This window comes from Schistocerca piceifrons, chromosome 3 (assembly GCF_021461385.2).
Source record: "Schistocerca piceifrons isolate TAMUIC-IGC-003096 chromosome 3, iqSchPice1.1, whole genome shotgun sequence".
Lineage (NCBI taxonomy): Eukaryota > Metazoa > Arthropoda > Insecta > Orthoptera > Acrididae > Schistocerca > Schistocerca piceifrons.
In genome coordinates this window covers 371,729,435-371,746,961 of record NC_060140.1, presented here as the reverse complement: position 1 = coordinate 371,746,961, position 17,527 = coordinate 371,729,435, and the positions used below count along the sequence as shown (strand labels likewise).

The window sequence follows — 17,527 nt, the reverse complement described above, 5'->3', positions numbered from 1 at the left end:
CTGTGGTTTTGCTCATACATGCTTATTTTGGTCACATAAAGACATTTATTCTGTACGTGTGTAAAAGTATGCCATGTGCCTAATTGTCTTATAAAAAATGGCATGTGTGCTCAAGGGCTAATTGTGATACATCCTGTACAGAAGTCTCATAGTTGTGGTACCTTTGGTGCCCATCTAAGCTCGGCACCCCACGTGGTAGGTTGTGTTGCTTTGCCTTAAACTGGTCCTGCTTACATCAATATTATTTAGTGCATGATGCCATGTCATATAGAAGAACTTACTCAGTAATTAGAGGCTATTTGTACCCAGAAACAGTGTAGATGAACTCATAACATATGTGTACATTAATTATGCTTACTTCAGACCACACAAATGGATGAAGTTTCAAGGAAGTGTAGTTTTTGACAACATGGCCTGGAAAGAAAGAAATATATTAAATTCTTGTGAAATATGGGTTTTATGCACAGTACTATACCAAATTATGAAAGAAGGTTGTATACATAGAAGAGGGCTGGAGATACTGGAAGGTTTCAGATAGATTATATAATGGTAAGACAGAGGTTTAGGAAGCAGGTTTTAAACTGTAAGACATTTCCAGGGGCAGATGTGGACTCTGACCACAGTTTACTGGTTATGAACTGTAGATTAAAACTGAAGAAACTGCAAAAAGGTGGGAATTTAAGGAGATGGGACCTGGATAAATTGACAGAACCAGAGGTTGTAAAGAGTTTCAGGAAGAGCGTTAGGGGATGATTGACAGGAATGGGGGAAAGAAATTCAATAGAAGAAGAATGGGTAGCTTTGAGGGATGAAATAGTGAAGGCAGCAGAGGATCAAGTAGATAAAAAGACGAGGGCTAGTAGAAATCCTTGGATAACAGAAGAGATATTGAACTTAATTGCTGAAAGGAGAAAATATAAAAATGCAGCAAATGAATCAGGCAAAAAGGAACACAAATGTCTCAAAAATGAGATCGACAGGAAGTGCAAAATGGCTAAGCAGGGATGGCTAGAGAACAAATGTAACGATGTAGAGGCATATCTCACTAGGGGTAAGATAGATACTACCTACAGGAAAATTAAAGAGACCTTTGGAGAAAAAAGAACCACTTGTATGAATATCAAGAGCTCAGATGAAAACCCAGTTCTAAGCAAAGAAGGGAAAGCAGCAAGTTAGAAGGAGTATAAAGAGGGTCTATACAAGGGCGATGTACTTGAGGACAATATTATGGAAATGGAAGAGGATGAAGATGAAATGGGTGATATGATACTGTGTGAGGAGTTTGACAGAGCACTGAAAGACCTAAGTTGAAACAAGGCCCTGGGAGTAGACAACATTCCATTAGAACAACTGACAGCCTTGGGAGAGCCAGCCCTGACAAAACTCCACCATCTGGTGAGCAAGATGTATGAGACAGGCAAAATACTCTCAGACATCAAGAAGAATATAATAATTCCAATACCAAAGAAAGCAGGTGTTGACAGATGTGAAAATTACTGAACCATCAGTTCAATAAGTCAGGGGTGCAAAATAATAACGCGAATGGAAAAACTGGTAGAAGCTGACCTCGGGGAATATCAGTGTTCATTCCGTAGAAATGTTGACACGTGAGGCAATACCAACCCTACAACTTATCTTAGAAGATAGATTAAGGAAAGGCAAACCTACGTTTCTAGCATTTGTAGCCTTAGAGGAAGCTTTTGACAATGTTGACTGGAATACTCTCTTTCAAATTCTGAAGGTAGCAGGGGCAAAATACAGGGAGCGAAAGGCTATTTACAATTTGTACAGAAACCAGATGGCAGTTATAAGAGTCGAGGGGCATGAAAGGGAAGCAGTGGTTGGGAAGGGAGTGAGACAGCGTTGTAGCCTCTCCCCAATGTCATTCAATCTGTATATTGAGCAAATAGTAAAAGAAACAAAAGAAAAATTCTGAGTAGGAATTAAAATCCATGGAGAAGAAATAAAACCTTTGAGGTTTTCTGATGACATTGTAATTCTGTCAGAGACAGCAAAGGACCTGGAAGAGCAGTTGAACGGAATCGACAGTGCCTTGAAAGGACGATATAATATGAACATCGACAAAAGCAAAACGAGGATAATGGAATGTAGTCGAATGAAGTCGGGTGATGCTGAGGCAATTAGATTAGGAAATGAGACACTTAAAGTAGTAAAGGAGTTTTGCTATTTGGGGAGCAAAATAACTGATGATGGTCGAAGCTGAGAGGATATAAAATGGCAAGGAAAGTGTTTCTGAAAAAGAGAAATTTGTTAACATCGAGTATAGATTTAAGTGTCAGGAAGCCGTTTCTGAAAGTATTTGTATGGAGTGTAGCCATGTATGGAAGTGAAATAAATAGTTTGGACAAGAAGAGAATAGAAGCTTTTGAAATGTGGTGCTACAGAAGAATGCTGAAGATTAGATGGATAGATCACATAACTAATGAGGAGGTATTGAATAGAATTGGGGAGAAGAGAAATTTGTGGCACAACTTGACTAGAAGAAGGGATCGATTGGTTGGTCACCTTCTGAGGCATCAAGGGATCACCAATTTAGTATTGGAGGGAGACCAAGAGATGAATACACTAAGCAGATTCAAAAGGATGTAGGTTGCTGTAGGTACTGGGAGATGAAGAAGCTTGCACAGGATAGAGTAGCATGGAGAGCTGCATCAAACCAGTCTCTGAACTGAAGACCACAACAACAACAACTATACCAAAAAGCTTGGACAAATTTCAGCAATTGATCTTAATGGCCCATTGCTACAATCTAAAGAAATCTTCATGCGAATTGATTATTTTGAATGTCTTTTTGAAATCTGCATGGCACCCCATCCATTAAGAAAATCTGATAGCAAAATTATGATTAAAAACCAAAGCCGAATACTTCATAAATAAGATCAGAGTACATTTTGTCAGATAATGGTCTGTAATTTCACTCAAATCTTCAGAAATTTTATACAGGAACTAGAAATTTGGCACATTTTGATATCTTCTTATAGGCTATCATCAAATTTATCAAATCCATCAGAACAACATGAATCAGTTGGGAAGTCTGTTCCATGCTCACTGTGGAAAAAGCATAAGAACTGGATTGAGAAGTTAAGCAACTTTGAAAGAGTCATCAATAGTTTGTGTAATAACTCAGCTGGCACTGTACTTTTTGGTGAAAAAAAAGTCAGTATTTTTTATGAGGGATGAACTAATACAAGAATAACAACTCAGAATAGCATCAGAGACAGTGAAAAAGAAGGCAAAAGAAAGAAAACGTGCATGACCCAATTGTGAACCTGATTGCATATGAAGTAGGTGACTGGGTCTTAATTAAAATGCATATTAGATCTTCTGGAATCAACATAGAAGTAAAGACAGTCACTATTGTCATGGATCATATAAAATTGGAAAGATCATTCATCCCAATCTTGTTGAAGTTGAGATGGTGAAGTCTGGAAAAAAATTATGGTCTCCACTATGTTGGAAAATAAATAAATAAATAATAATAATAATAATAAAATAAAATAAATGTACCCTCATCAAGATATGTTACAAGAATGCAATTTAGTTAGTTAATTTCATGTTCCATGAATCATTTGTGCAATAAATCATAATAATGTGGAATGAGTCCTTTTACATCTACACTGCAAATTAATTAGTAAATATAGCTACATGCTGAAGATTTATAAATTTTTAAATTAAATCAAGAGATGTGAGTTAGTAATTCCTATCCATCACATTTTACACATTATAGTAATAGAAATTCTTCTAGGGAATAGAAGGAGTTGTGAAGGAGAAACTTTTTTTAGTTTGTTTTCAAATTTTACTTTGCTATCTGTCAGACATTTTACATTGCTGGGTAAGTTATCAAAAATTTTATTCACAGCATTGTGCACCCCTTTATGTGCAAAGACAACCTTAATATGGTGTATAGCACATCATTTTTTCTTGTATTGCAGGTGTGTTCATCACTGTCCCTTTTGAACTGCGGTGCATTATTTATGCAAAATACACCAACTTACTGTTTTCTCCCCCCACCCAAGATTCACAATGATTCTAAGTGCAAATGTGACTGAACTAAACTGTTCAAACAGTTTGAAAAATGTGCTTTTTCTGGTTTAAATCCTCATCAATATGGACACCTCAGAATTTTGAAGGTTCTGCCATATTTATTATTTCCTTGCCATGTGTTTTACTTGTCATTGGTGTAGTACCCAAATATGTACAGAACTGAATATGTTGCATCTTCTTAAAATTTATGGTGAGATCATTCACAGAAAATCAGTCAATGATTCTGTTAAGACCTCTGTTTGCCATTTCCTCTCTTGCTGTATGTATGCTTGGACTGATAACAACACTAGTGTCATCTGCAAAAAGAACTAAATCTGCCTGTTGTATATTAGACAGAAGATCATTTATTTATTTATTGAAACAATAGCAAACCTAAGATTGCGTCTTGGTGAACCCTGTACTTGATTTCACCCCAGTTTGGATAATGTCCCTGGATAACTAATGAAACTTTCTGCATTGTTTTGGTTAGACAAAACAGTATACATTGGTTGGCTATACCATCAGTACTATAAAACTTCAGTTTATCTAGGAGAATATTGTGATTTACACAGGTTACAGAAAATACCAACCAGCGCTATTTTGTTATGAACATGTAAATGGCATTCTAGGTAGAGCAACTCTTCCGAAATCCCAACTGTGATTTGCTGAGAATACTGTTGTTCCTCTAGTGAGATATCATTCTAGAATACATCACCTTCTCAGAAATTTGGGAAAATGGTGTCAGCAGTGTAACATGTCAGTAGTTATTGCCATCTCTCCCATCACATTCCTTAAAGATGAGTTTGACAATGGCAAAGGCAAAAATATATTGAGTTGGTGATGCATTACATATTTCAGATAAGACAGGGCTTATTATACAGGAACAAATCTTGGAAACACCATTAAAACTAGATGAGCTTTTATTTTTGAGAGAATACGTAAACTTCTTAATTTCAGGAGGAGAAATTGCCGAAACATTTATATGATAGAATTTTATGAGAGCTGCTTTTTTAACATACTGCTTTGATTTTTCTCTTAACCTATTTGCCCCTCTACATTCCATTATATTTAAGAAATGATTGATAAATATACTTGATATCTGTAATTCATTACTAATAGGCCTTCCATTCAGTAAAGACTGTGATGTTATCCTGTTCTGTGGATGACTATCCTATATCTCATTTTACTGCATTCCATATAGACTTTGGGCTGTTGTTGGAATTACTGATTTCTTACATTATATACATGTCCCTTGATTTTAATAGTTTTTCTTAATAATTTTGAGTAGTTTTTGTAGTGTGCAACTGCTGAAGGATCTCTCCTTCAAAAGAAGCTCTAGTGGAACCCTCTTTCTCCTTACTGCAGTGTACGATACCATCAGATTTCCAGCCAGATTTGACCTCTGTTTCACTTTTAAATTATACAAACAATTAAAGTAAATTCTAATCAACATGTTTAATTTCTAAATGCAAACGTTTCTGTAATTCTTATTTTCAGTCAAATATCAGTAATTTCAAAAACATAAAGAAACTACCTGAAAAGTGATTTTCTCAAAGTCACCAAAAAAACTATCAAATTGTGTATTATTAATCACGATGCACAATTATAGTTACTTCTAAATCATCAGTCATAAATTCTATACTTTATATGTTATAACTGATAGCAAAATAACATAAGAACTTGCTTACAAAATTTGTTACAAATATTTAATTTATTTTCAACTGTCATTAACTTCAAAAAGCTGTACATAAGTAATGCATCTAGAAAAACAGCCACTAACATAAAAATTGTATGTAAATTCCAGAAACACATAATCACACTTGCAATCACACACAATGAAATTTACATGGATGATGTGGTTAAAGAAAATAACTTAATAAAAGTGCAAAATTATAAAACAATACTTGAGCCCATGCAAGTTATTTAAAGAACCCACAAATTTACTATGAATGTAATAAAATGAATAAAACAATGGCCAGCCTACTGAAAAGATAAGTGAAGATGATTTATGAGCTGACTGTTTATCTGAGCAACAAAGTGCTTTGCAGTATTTTGCCAGGTAATTGAGATGTAAAATCACTACTGACATATTCAGTACAGAATTGTCATATGTGGCGCTCAGCATAGGGGTGGCTAGAATAATCATTGTTGGAATCTAATCATGTTTTACTTGCAGATTAAATAAAAGAACCACAAATTAATATTTTATAACAAATGTTAACAATGTCAAGAAGAGAAATCACCATTAATTCAAAGAGCAGAAATTTCACAACACAGCATAACCACAGAAGCCCAAAGATGTACGAGTATTCGTTAGATGAAGATAAATGAAAAGATTTTGAAGGGTCATTATACCAGGCAATAGAATAGAAATCAAGCTAAGTACTGATACATACTGAATATTACAATATTTTGGAGGTAAGTGCTAACCCACAAAGTTACAATGAGTGACAAAATTGACATAAAAATTGTGTAGTAGAGGGGCAGTCAAGATAATTTTGAAAGTGAAAGTTACAAACCAATGGATAAGAAACTTGACCAGTGGGAGATTTTAAGAACAATCTTAGGAAAGTTAGGAGAACTGCAGAATAACATGCAAACAAATAGTGGTAATTTGTCCACCAATAGTGCTCAACTGTCAACTAAGCAAAACTGAAATGAAAAGAAATTATGATTAGTTAAACTCATGATTAGAAGATACTGAATCTAGAATGGAGAGGTTTGAAAATACTATAAAAACTGCTGTAGCTTCAACAACCCTTTCTGTGAAAAACCCGGGAGAAAATATTAGTGCCAAAGTTAAACTCACAGTTATTCATGAAAATACCTTAATAGAACAAAACACTGACATTGCTACAAAACAGGAAACTGGTATTGACATTACTGCACTAATTGCAAATTTACTATTAGTAGCCAGCAAGGAAACATTCACACAAATTGACAGACATGTTAGAAGTAAAATTATCTGGTGTCACCTGGAACCTAAAGCAGAGGCCTGCAGTGAACAAACATGCATGAAAAGAAATTGCTATAATTTTGGTAGTATACACAATAACAATTGGGCAAAAATAGGTACAGATAGGCCTAATATGGACTATAAGGAGTTTAAAGAGCCTAAAATAGTCATCACAAGACCAAGAAAAATTGTCTAATTGCATGGTCTCACTTTGTAATTATGACTGGTCACATATGTTTAACAATAATGCCCAGGGCTCTGCCAATACATTGTTCGATAGATTTTTTTCATTCTTTGTTAAATATATTCGAGACCAACTGCCCTCAATACAAATGTAAAGTTAACCATCAAAGTAACAGTAATAGACATAGGAAAAAGAATCCATGGTATACCGCTCAACTAGCCAATATGAAAAGGAGGTGCTTGTTGTATAGAGATTCTTACAGACTTCAGAAAACTGATATGGCTAAACAAAGGTACTCAAGAGCACAAAAGGAATATAAGTATGCTTTAAATGAGGCCAAAAAAACAACATAACCTAGTCAGCATTGAGTCATCAAAAAATAAATGCAAAAAAACATGGACTATAATAAATTCAGTGGCCAAATGCAAGTAGAAAGCTGAGGTAGAAATTTCAGCAGATGAATTTAATAACTACTGTATAAAATCTGTTAACCAAATTAGGGAAAGCATTGGGAGACAGCAAGAAACTGTAGCTGAACTCATTAAATATCATAATGTAGACTACACCTTGAAAGACAGATTCCTTTTAACAGAGGTCACACCAGATGTTGTTTTAACTATTGTAAATAATTTTAGGCCCTCTGATAGTGAAGATATGTATGGTATTTCTTGTAATATGTTAAAAAAGATAATTGGGAACATAGTATATCCTTTTACTAAATGTATAAACAGATGTCTAACTGAAGGAGTATTCCCAGATGTATTAAAATTATCCAGGGTAGTGCCCATTTACAAGAAAGGAGACAAAAATTGCCCATCTAGCTATCACCCAATATCTCTGACACCTATTTTATCTAAAGTTTTTGAATCTATCATCAACTCCCAGTTGTGTGATTATCTGACATGTAATAACATTATTACTGCAGTACAATTTGTCTTTAGGAAGGGCAAATCCACAGTCCATGCCATTGACTCCCTGATTAAAAAAGTGCTTAATGCTTATGAAGGAAAAAAATTTGCTCAGGTTACCTTTTGTGATCTTATAAAAGCCTTCAATTGTGTGGAGCATATTTCATTCCTCAACAAACTAGTTTATTATGGAATCACAAACAGTGAAGTTGACAACATCTTCGAATCTTTCCTCAGCAACCATAAACAAATTGTTTGTATTGGTAAACAGAGGTCACAACTAGCTGAAGTTAAGTGCAGTGTGCCACAAGGCTCAGTATTAGGACCTCTTATATTTATCCTAATGACAAACGATCTACCATCTTACATAAATACTCACTCCATCCTCTATACAGATGATACCACTTTTTTCAGTATCAGCTCAGACATGGATATGCTCCAAACTGTGGCAAATGACACAATATCACAAGCATCAGTCTGGTTTCAAGCTAATGGGTTCCTGCTTAATGAGAGTAAAACTCAAAAAATTGTATTTAGTTTAAGAGATCTGCCAGTAGCAGACTTCCTGGATAGTGTTAAGTTCTTAGGTATTGTTACAGACAGTAGATTGACTTGGGAGCCACACATTAAATACGTTAGTGCAAGGCTGTCTAGAGTGGTGTATTTGTTAAGGAATTTAAAAAACCATGTACCTGTGGCCTATGTAAGATCAGCCTACTTTGCTTTTTTTTCCAAAGCATTATATCTTATGGGGTTTTAATATGGGGCAATAGCTCACACCTTCAGGACATTTTGGTACTTCAGAAGAAAGTAATTCGAATTATCACAAACAGAGATGAACTGGCCCACTGCAAACCACTGTTTATCAACTTAAAAATATTAACTGTTATAAACTTGTATATTTACATTGCCCTACTGCATATAAAGAGCAACTTATCAGAATACCAGCATAGAAGAGATGTACACTCGCATGGAACCAGAAATAGTAGCCATCTTGACATACATTACTACAGATTATCCAAGTCACTGAACAGCTACGAAGTGGTAGGTATGAATATGTTTAACAAACTGCCACTACAATAGGTAGAAGCTCCATTTGATTTATTTAATACAAATTATTCAGTTGGCTAGTTGCAAATCCTTGCTACTCACTTCAGGAATTTTATGACTGTAAAATGTCATCGAGGTACCGGTTTGGAGAGTACAGCATAATTTCTTTAACTGAGTAATTTATGATGTAATGTTTTCATATTATTTGATTTTAAATATTGTATTTTATGGAAAACCAATAGTGACATATTGATCTTCTTGTATATATGCTGTATAACTTGTATATATGTAACTTGACTTTGTCAATTGCTGTAATAGCTAAATAAAATTAAAATTTCATTCAATTCAATTCAGACTTCACCTGCTACATGGAATTAGTAGGCCCTTCCCAGAACCTCTCAGCTGAGTCCATCTCCCTCCTCACCCCAACAACAACCAGCACATCCACCTTCTACATACTCGCCAAAATCCACAAACCCAGCAATCTTGGACGTCCCATTGTAGCTGCCTGTTGTGCTCCCACTGAAAGAATTTCTAGTCTTGTTGACCAATACCTCAAACCAACTGCCCTTTATATAGGCTCCTACTCCAAAGATAGTAACCACTTCCTTCACTGACTTTCCGCTGTCCCCATCCGTTTACCTCGTGGATCCCTACTTGTTGCTGTTGATGCCACCACCTTTTACGCCAACACCATCATGCCCACGGCCTTGCCACCATCGAACTCATCCTCACCCAACATCCTTCAGACTCCAAACCAACCACCTCATTCCTTATACACCTTTTCAATTATATCCTGACCAACAACTATTTTTCTTTTGAAATGAAGGTTTACAAACAAATCTGCAACACAGCCTTTGGCACCTGTATAGCATCCTCCTATGCTTAACTGTTTATGGGACATCTAGACAATTTCCTACACTGGTTCAGGCATTGATGGTATCTTCATGATCTGGGCTCAGGGCCAAGACACCTTATCCACATGTCTGAAACAACAGATTCGCCTCAGTGTGCAATGAATCCACAATCTTCAGTGCACATGCACATCAATGTTTGACCTCTGGTGGGAATCTAAAATTAACAACCATGAAGGACATGGAAGGAAGTGCTGACAGGCGGCACTAGGTGGGAGTATGGGTTGACCAGGAAGCACGCCAAAATTGTTTGTGCATTTGTGATAAACGCTGCATTCGGGTGGCGCAGTGGTTAATGCAGCTGCCTAGTAAACAGGAGATCCCAGGCTCGAGTCACAGTACAGAACACATTTTCACTCATCGCCACCGATTCTGCATAAAGTATCTTCAATTTACAGGATATGTGTCATAGTTGTGGATTTTGCACATTCATATAATTGAATCTTCAGTGAGGATGCACATCATTGTTCAACTGCAGATACGTGGTGCCAAGTTGGGAGTGTGGGTTGGCCAGGGAGCATGCCAAGACAGTCTGTGCATTTGTGCAAAACTTTTGTGTCTTGGTGGTGCAGTGGTTAATGTAACACCATGTTAGCGCACCCCAAGTTCGAGTCCGAGTCCAGCAAACATTTTCACTTGTCACCACTGATTCCACATAAAGTCTCGATGCAGTTAATATCATTAGTTGCTTTCATCCCCCCCCCCCTCCCCCCACTATCTTCAGTTTACAGAGTACCTTCCTGGATGTTGACCTCCACATTGCAGATGACTCCATCCACACCTCTGTCTATATTAAACCCAATGAACCAATGAACACCAACAGTACCTGCATTTCGGCAGTCTCCATCACTTCCACACCAAAAAATCCCCTCCTATACAGCCCAGCCACCCATGGACAATGTATCTGCAGTGATGAGAACTCCCTTGCCCAGTATGCTGAAAGCCTCAAAAAGGGCTTCACAGACATGCAGTACCCCCCCCCCCCCCCCCCCCCCCCACACACACACACACCAAAATATAATCCACAAAAAGATTTCCTGTGCCATATCCTCAACCCCTTCCACCCCCTCCCACCACCCCCAAGAGTCAGCTAAACTACAAAGTACCACTCTGCTCATCACCTATTGTTGCCCTGGAGTAGAACAACTGAACCATGTCCTTCTTCCGGCCTTTGATTATCTCTCACACTGCCCTGAAATAAGGGACATCATACCCAAGACCCTTCCCACCCCTCCTAGAGTGGGGTTCCACCACCCATCCAACCTACACAATACCCTAGTCGATTCCTGTGGCAAACAAAGATGCAAGACCTGCCTTATCCACCCACCCAGCACCTCCTTCTCCAGCCCTGTCAGAGGGTTATCATGTACCATCAAAGGCTGGACCTCCCATGAAAGCAGCCATGTCATATACCAACACTGTGCAACCTGTTATGTTGGTATGATTGCCAACCAGCTGCCCACTAGAATGAATGGCTACTGCCAATCTGTTTTGAAGAATAAAGTTGACCACCTGGAGGCACAACATGCAGCTGAGATAACATGCTCAATTTCAATGGCTGCTTCACAAACTGAGTCATCCTGCAGAGGAGAGTTATCCTTAAACCACATCCTCCCTCCTGTAATCAAGTAACCCACTGTCCCCACAACCTTCTCCCAATGGTCTCCCCTTCCTCCATCCTGTCACTCCCTACCAGTTCACATACCCAAGTTGCCTTTAGCATGTGCCACTTCCCATGGCCGCTACAGTCATGGCAGCCCCTATACCTGCCATCACTCCATCCTGCTTTCCAAGCCACCAAACTGGCTGCTTCCATCTGAGCCGCTAGCCACTCCGCCCCATTTCGCTTCCTGCCTACCACCTCCCTCTCCCTCTACCCACTCCACCCAACACTACCTCCACCACATCTAGTCCACCTGCCGCAAAATATCATTGGAACCGTCAGTCCCATTGGCACCATGTGAGGGCATATTTCGGTGAGTGTTCTCCTTTAATTCTAAAATATTTACATAATAAGGTTTAAAATGATTTCCACAATAATAAACACAATTAATTTTCTATGTAACTCAGACAAATGTATTTTCCATAAACTTACAAAAACAAACTATTATCAGAAACAGAAACCAGTTTGAATAGTTATCCTTACTGTGCAATTGAGGACTCTTTCAGCAGCGGTGCCTGTTAAACGACAGTTTTCCAGTGATCCAGTGTGATCCGTAAGTCTCATTCTTATATCAAATACAGTGTCTGGAGCAGCAATTTCAGCTCCTGATCCCACAGGACACTCCAGATTTATACAGATCCCATCAATTGGCAGCTGGCATCTTGAACTACATTAAATTTCATAATTAATATAGTCACTTTTGTGATGAAGTACCACAAATTATAATATTATTAGGCATTTGAATGTGCTGAAGTGTTTGGCACACTTGACAGAAAGAATTTCATATGTCCAAAAAATGAACATACTTGTCTGACATAAAACATATGGCCATTACCAGGAAAAATAAAAATGAAGAAGAATTTCCTTTGGTTTGCAAAACTTTAATACTATTTAAAACAGTTTATATGCAGTAAGGCAAACTGCACAGATGGGTGACAATAAATAGTGCATAGATGATATTATTATTGTTATTACTGTTTTCACTGTAGGCATGGGAATCTTTACTGGTACTGTTGCTGTAATTAGTGATTGCTATTCAAAAAAAGTTTTAAAAGCACCAATATAAAACAAGTTAAATGCTGAACACAGTTTTTATTCTTGGTTCAGTTTATAAGAGCAACACATATGCATCTGCAATAAAAGTTTGTCATATGAGACTAATATTATTACTCTGGTTTCCTTTGGATGTTAAAAGGCAGTGATTATGATAGATTCCTGTTAACTTGGCTTACGGCATTTGATAATCCTCCTCGTTTTTACCTAGCCAGGATTGTTTCCTCATTTAATTGTAACAATGGAATAAAAATGAAGAAAAAACAGAAAGGAAGAAAGTTCATCCCCTGTGCTCAGCATATTTTTATGCCAATGAAAAATTGTATAACGTCTCCAACTGTTCATAAAACTAATTACTTTGTGTTGCAGTGTGAAATCTTCAAAAACCACAGCCTGGCCTGAAGCGACATATAATGTTCCTCAACTGAGAAGAGCTGTAGAAAGTTAGCTGCACTATATGTGTCAACAGGGTGCCTAATAAGTGAAATTTGCTAGGTCTAGCTATAACTACTAAAGGAAGAAAAGTCTATGCAGAAAAATTTTGTTCTATATCGTCACTTGTTTATTCCTGAATTTGCTACCAAGTCCCTTCCCAACACTCAGTTTCAGAAATGAAGGGAATGAAATTGAACTTAGTTTCCACTATCATTTCAGGCAATTATAGCATAATTTCTCTATGTTACCCAGTTTTACATTTCCAGTCAGACCTGATAGCACTTCTCATCAGTTAATGAATAGTTTGTAAATATTGAATTTAACAATTTTTGAATGCTTGCTCAAATACTGTGGAAATCATCACATGATCTATGGAGATAGGACTTATTATTTTAACAAGTTCTTCCTCTCATGACCACCCTGTCCTCAGGATCGGCTAATTCACTGTCCCCCTCCCCTCAACTTAACAGCTTCTTCTTCCTCTGACCTACCACTCTCTCCCAATACACTTCCCTGTCATCTTCATCATGCACTGCAGCTCACTGGTTCTGGTACCCATGTATCACAGGTCTCGACTGCACAATTGCTGTCTTCCCCACATTCCTACCGATCGTTGTTTGCATGCACGCATAAGTATGTGTGTGTGTGTGTGTGTGTGTGTGTGTGTGTGAGAGAGAGATGATGTTTTATGTTAGTTGCTATCTCCCAGTACTGTAACCGTGACTGAGGTGCTGCTCTGCTTAATAATCATATTTGTAATATACACATATCAAAAAAAGTTTTGTATCACCTCGGTTTCCAAGAGTTCCAGAACCTGTACAGAAAATTGAAATAGTGATCAACATCATTTCCGCCTTTTTATTGCTCATGAAAACCACACATTGCATGTTGTATCACCATACAGTGAGACCTTCAGAGATGGTGGCCCAGATTGTCCCACTCCTCAATGGCAATTCGATGTAGATCCTTCAGAATGGTTGGTGGGTCACGTCATCCATAAACAGCCCTTTTAAATGTATCCCAGGCATGTTTGATAGGGTTCCTGTCTGGAGAACATGCTGGCCACTCTAATCGAGCGATGTTGTTATCCTGAAGGAAGGCATCCACAAGACGTGCATGATGGGGGCATGAATTGTCGTCCATGAAGACGAATGCCTCGCCAATATGCTGCACTATCTGTCAGAGGATGGCATTCATGTATCATACAGCCATTATGGTGCCTTCCATAACAACCAGCGGCACATGTCGGCCCCACATAATGCCATCCCAAATGAGGATTCTGTACATCACTAACTAAAACAGTTTCCAGTATAAATCAGGACCCCTAACCATAATAATCAATCAGTCATTTGAAGAAGAATGCCTCTCAGATGCTGTAAAGTATGTAATAGTAAAGCTGTCAGAAACTACTAACCAGCCAGTCTTCATGCAATCTTGGAACACAGATATAAACTTTCATAGCAAAATCTAATATCATTCACATTAAATTAGGTTGCCTTCCATAAAGACAAAACTTCTTGTTGAGAAAGTTTCCTTATCTCCTGACAAGTCTCAAAAGATAACAGGAATGTTTTGTGACCTTGTGAAGGTTTTTGATTGTGTAAACCTGTGCTCCATAAACTAGAAAGATGCAGGATTAATGGTAGTGTTTTGAAATAATTCAAATTGTATTTACAGAGAAAGAAAACAGCAGTTGTAACATCAGGCATAGAACACTGATTCTCAGACTGGAACATTATTTCACAGGTAATCCCACAAATTCTGCTTTAGGCCCAGTCCTATTCTTATTTGGTGTAAATGAGTTAACTCTTAATGTAACATCCTACTCAGTTTTATTTGCAGACAAGATATCTCTGCAAACTGAAACTGAAACCACAGGAAAAATTTCCAAAAGAGTTGTTGATACTCTAAATAGCTTAGAACATTTGTGTGATCTCAGTGGACTGAAATAAAACAAGTCAAAAACCCAAGTAATACCATTCAAAACTAAATAATCAAAATCTAATAGCTTCTAAACTGCTAAAAAAAACAAGAACTTAGGGAAGCAGATTTTGTAAAATTCACAGGGATATTTATAGTAGAAAAGGTATCAGGGCCATTTCACATATGCTACTTGGCAACCATGTTAAACAATCCTGCTTTTGCAGTGATACCACCATCCTATGAATGTGACATGGACTCTAGAAAAATTGTTTATCACAGCTTCTTTGACTCTATTGTAAGATATGGAATAATCTTTTAGGGGAATGCAGCTTGATTTGCTTTTACTGCACTTATTCAACTATAAAAGAGATGTTGTACTACTTGGAGATTTCAACATCAACTTTCTTATACATAGTAGTGGGAAGACAGACCTAGAAAATCTGATGTACACCTACAACCTTCTGCCAGTGGTCAATTTTCCCACCAGAGTAACTTCATATTCAAGCACACTAATTGACAACATTTTTGTAGACCAAGAGAAATTGGGCAGTATCAGCGTTAGTAAAATAATAAATGGTCTTTCTGACCATGATGGTCAAAGACTTACCATAAAAAATATAAATGTTTGTCAGAATAAAACTGAGCCAACGTGGAAGGTATTCAGGCCCATAAATGTACTAACAATCAAAACATTCAAATCATGCCTCCATAATGTAAATTGGAGTCACATATATTCCGAAACAGATGTAAATTCCAAGTATAACCTGTTTAGTAAAGAAATTGCATCAATATTTGAAACCTCCTTCCCAAAAAAGGTTTATGGGAATGTACCAAAAGAAAACACAAAAAAACCATGGATAACAAATGAGATTAGGACATCTTGCAAGCAAAAAAGAATTTTGTACATAACGGCAAAAGAATCAGGAAACCCCAGTCAAATAAATCATTATAAAAAGTATTGTAAAAGTTTGAGTAAGGTAATCAAACTTTCAAAAAGCATATATTTTAGATCCAAAATCAACCAATCCAGTAATAAAATTAAAGCAATCTGGGACATAATAAGGAGCGAGACTGGTACAAACAGTACCAGTAAACCAGTAGACATTGTACTAAACATTGATGACAATACTGTAAACAACCAAGAGACTATTGCGAATGCATTCAATGACTACTTCATAAGTGCTGCAGAGCAAATAGGTTGCAATGGATCCTTAGAAAGTGCCATGGATCTACTGAAGCACAGTTTTCCCGTTCCAGTGAGCGAGATAAGGACATCCCCCATAACCAGATATGAGATTAAAAAAACCATTGCCTCATTAAAATGTAAGGGATCATCTGGTGTAGATAATATCTCCAGTAAGCTGTTAAAAACCTGCTCTGATCAATTAAGCAAAGTATTAGCCCATATATTTAATGCCTGTATGTACCAGGGTGTTTTCTCAGAGGGCATGAAACTTGCTATAGTGAAGCCTCTCCACAAAAAGGGAGACACAACGCAAGTCTCAAACTATCGTCCAATCTCCCTCCTGTCCACTTTTGCTAAAGTCCTTGAGAAACTACTGCACTCCAGAATTGTAAGGCACCTAGAAAACTTTGGCATCATAAGTGATAGACAGTTCGGTTTCCGGAAAAGTATGTCCACAACTGAGGCCATATTTTCTTTCACAAATGATATACTGGAATCCCTAAATAATAAAATGAAGGCAGTTGGAATATACTGTGATCTGTCCAAAGCCTTCGACTGTGTGGACCACAAAATACTCCTCAACAAACCACGCCACTATGGGATCACTGGGGCACTGGGAAGCTGGCTAAAATCCTACCTCCAAAACAGGAAGCAGAAGGTAATTCTCAATGGGAGCAATAAAGAGGGAGAGGTAGTAGAGTCAGACTGGAGCACTGTACTCCATGGAGTTACCCCAGGGATCCATCCTTGGTCCGTTGCTGTTTCTGATATACGTAAATGACCTACCTTTTTCACGCAATACATGCAAGTTCACCATGTTTGCTGACGACACCAGCATTTTGATTAGTAACAAACAGCTCACTGATATAGAGGTTGATGCCAACAAATTACTTACAGTACTATTAACCTGGTTCCAAGTGAACTCACTCACAGTAAACCTGAGCAAAACAAATTATATCCATTTCAGTCTTGACCACAAACTCCCCCTGGAGATTACTGTTTTAAATAACAATAATCAGATAGAAAGGGTACACTGCACCAAATTCTTAGGCCTCCACATAGACAGTAGGCTCAACTGGGACCACCATGTCCTCGAGACTGGAAAAAGGCTGTCCTCAGCAATTTTTGCCATTAGGACAATCTCACAATTTGGAGACATAAATGTCACGAAGTCCACATACTTTGCATACTTCCACTCCATTATGTGTTAT

General features: G+C 37.5%; 1 protein-coding gene across 1 annotated transcript in view; it reads right to left on the bottom strand.

Moving 5' to 3' along the window:
• The window catches only part of LOC124788665 (meiosis-specific with OB domain-containing protein), a 230,305-nt gene that overhangs the window by 2,601 nt on the left and 210,177 nt on the right, over window positions 1-17,527 (bottom strand). Inside the window, exon 8 of the mRNA XM_047255941.1 lies at window positions 12,203-12,386. Coding sequence (XP_047111897.1) covers window positions 12,203-12,386 — 184 coding nt within the window. The remainder of the gene's footprint in view (window positions 1-12,202; window positions 12,387-17,527) is intronic.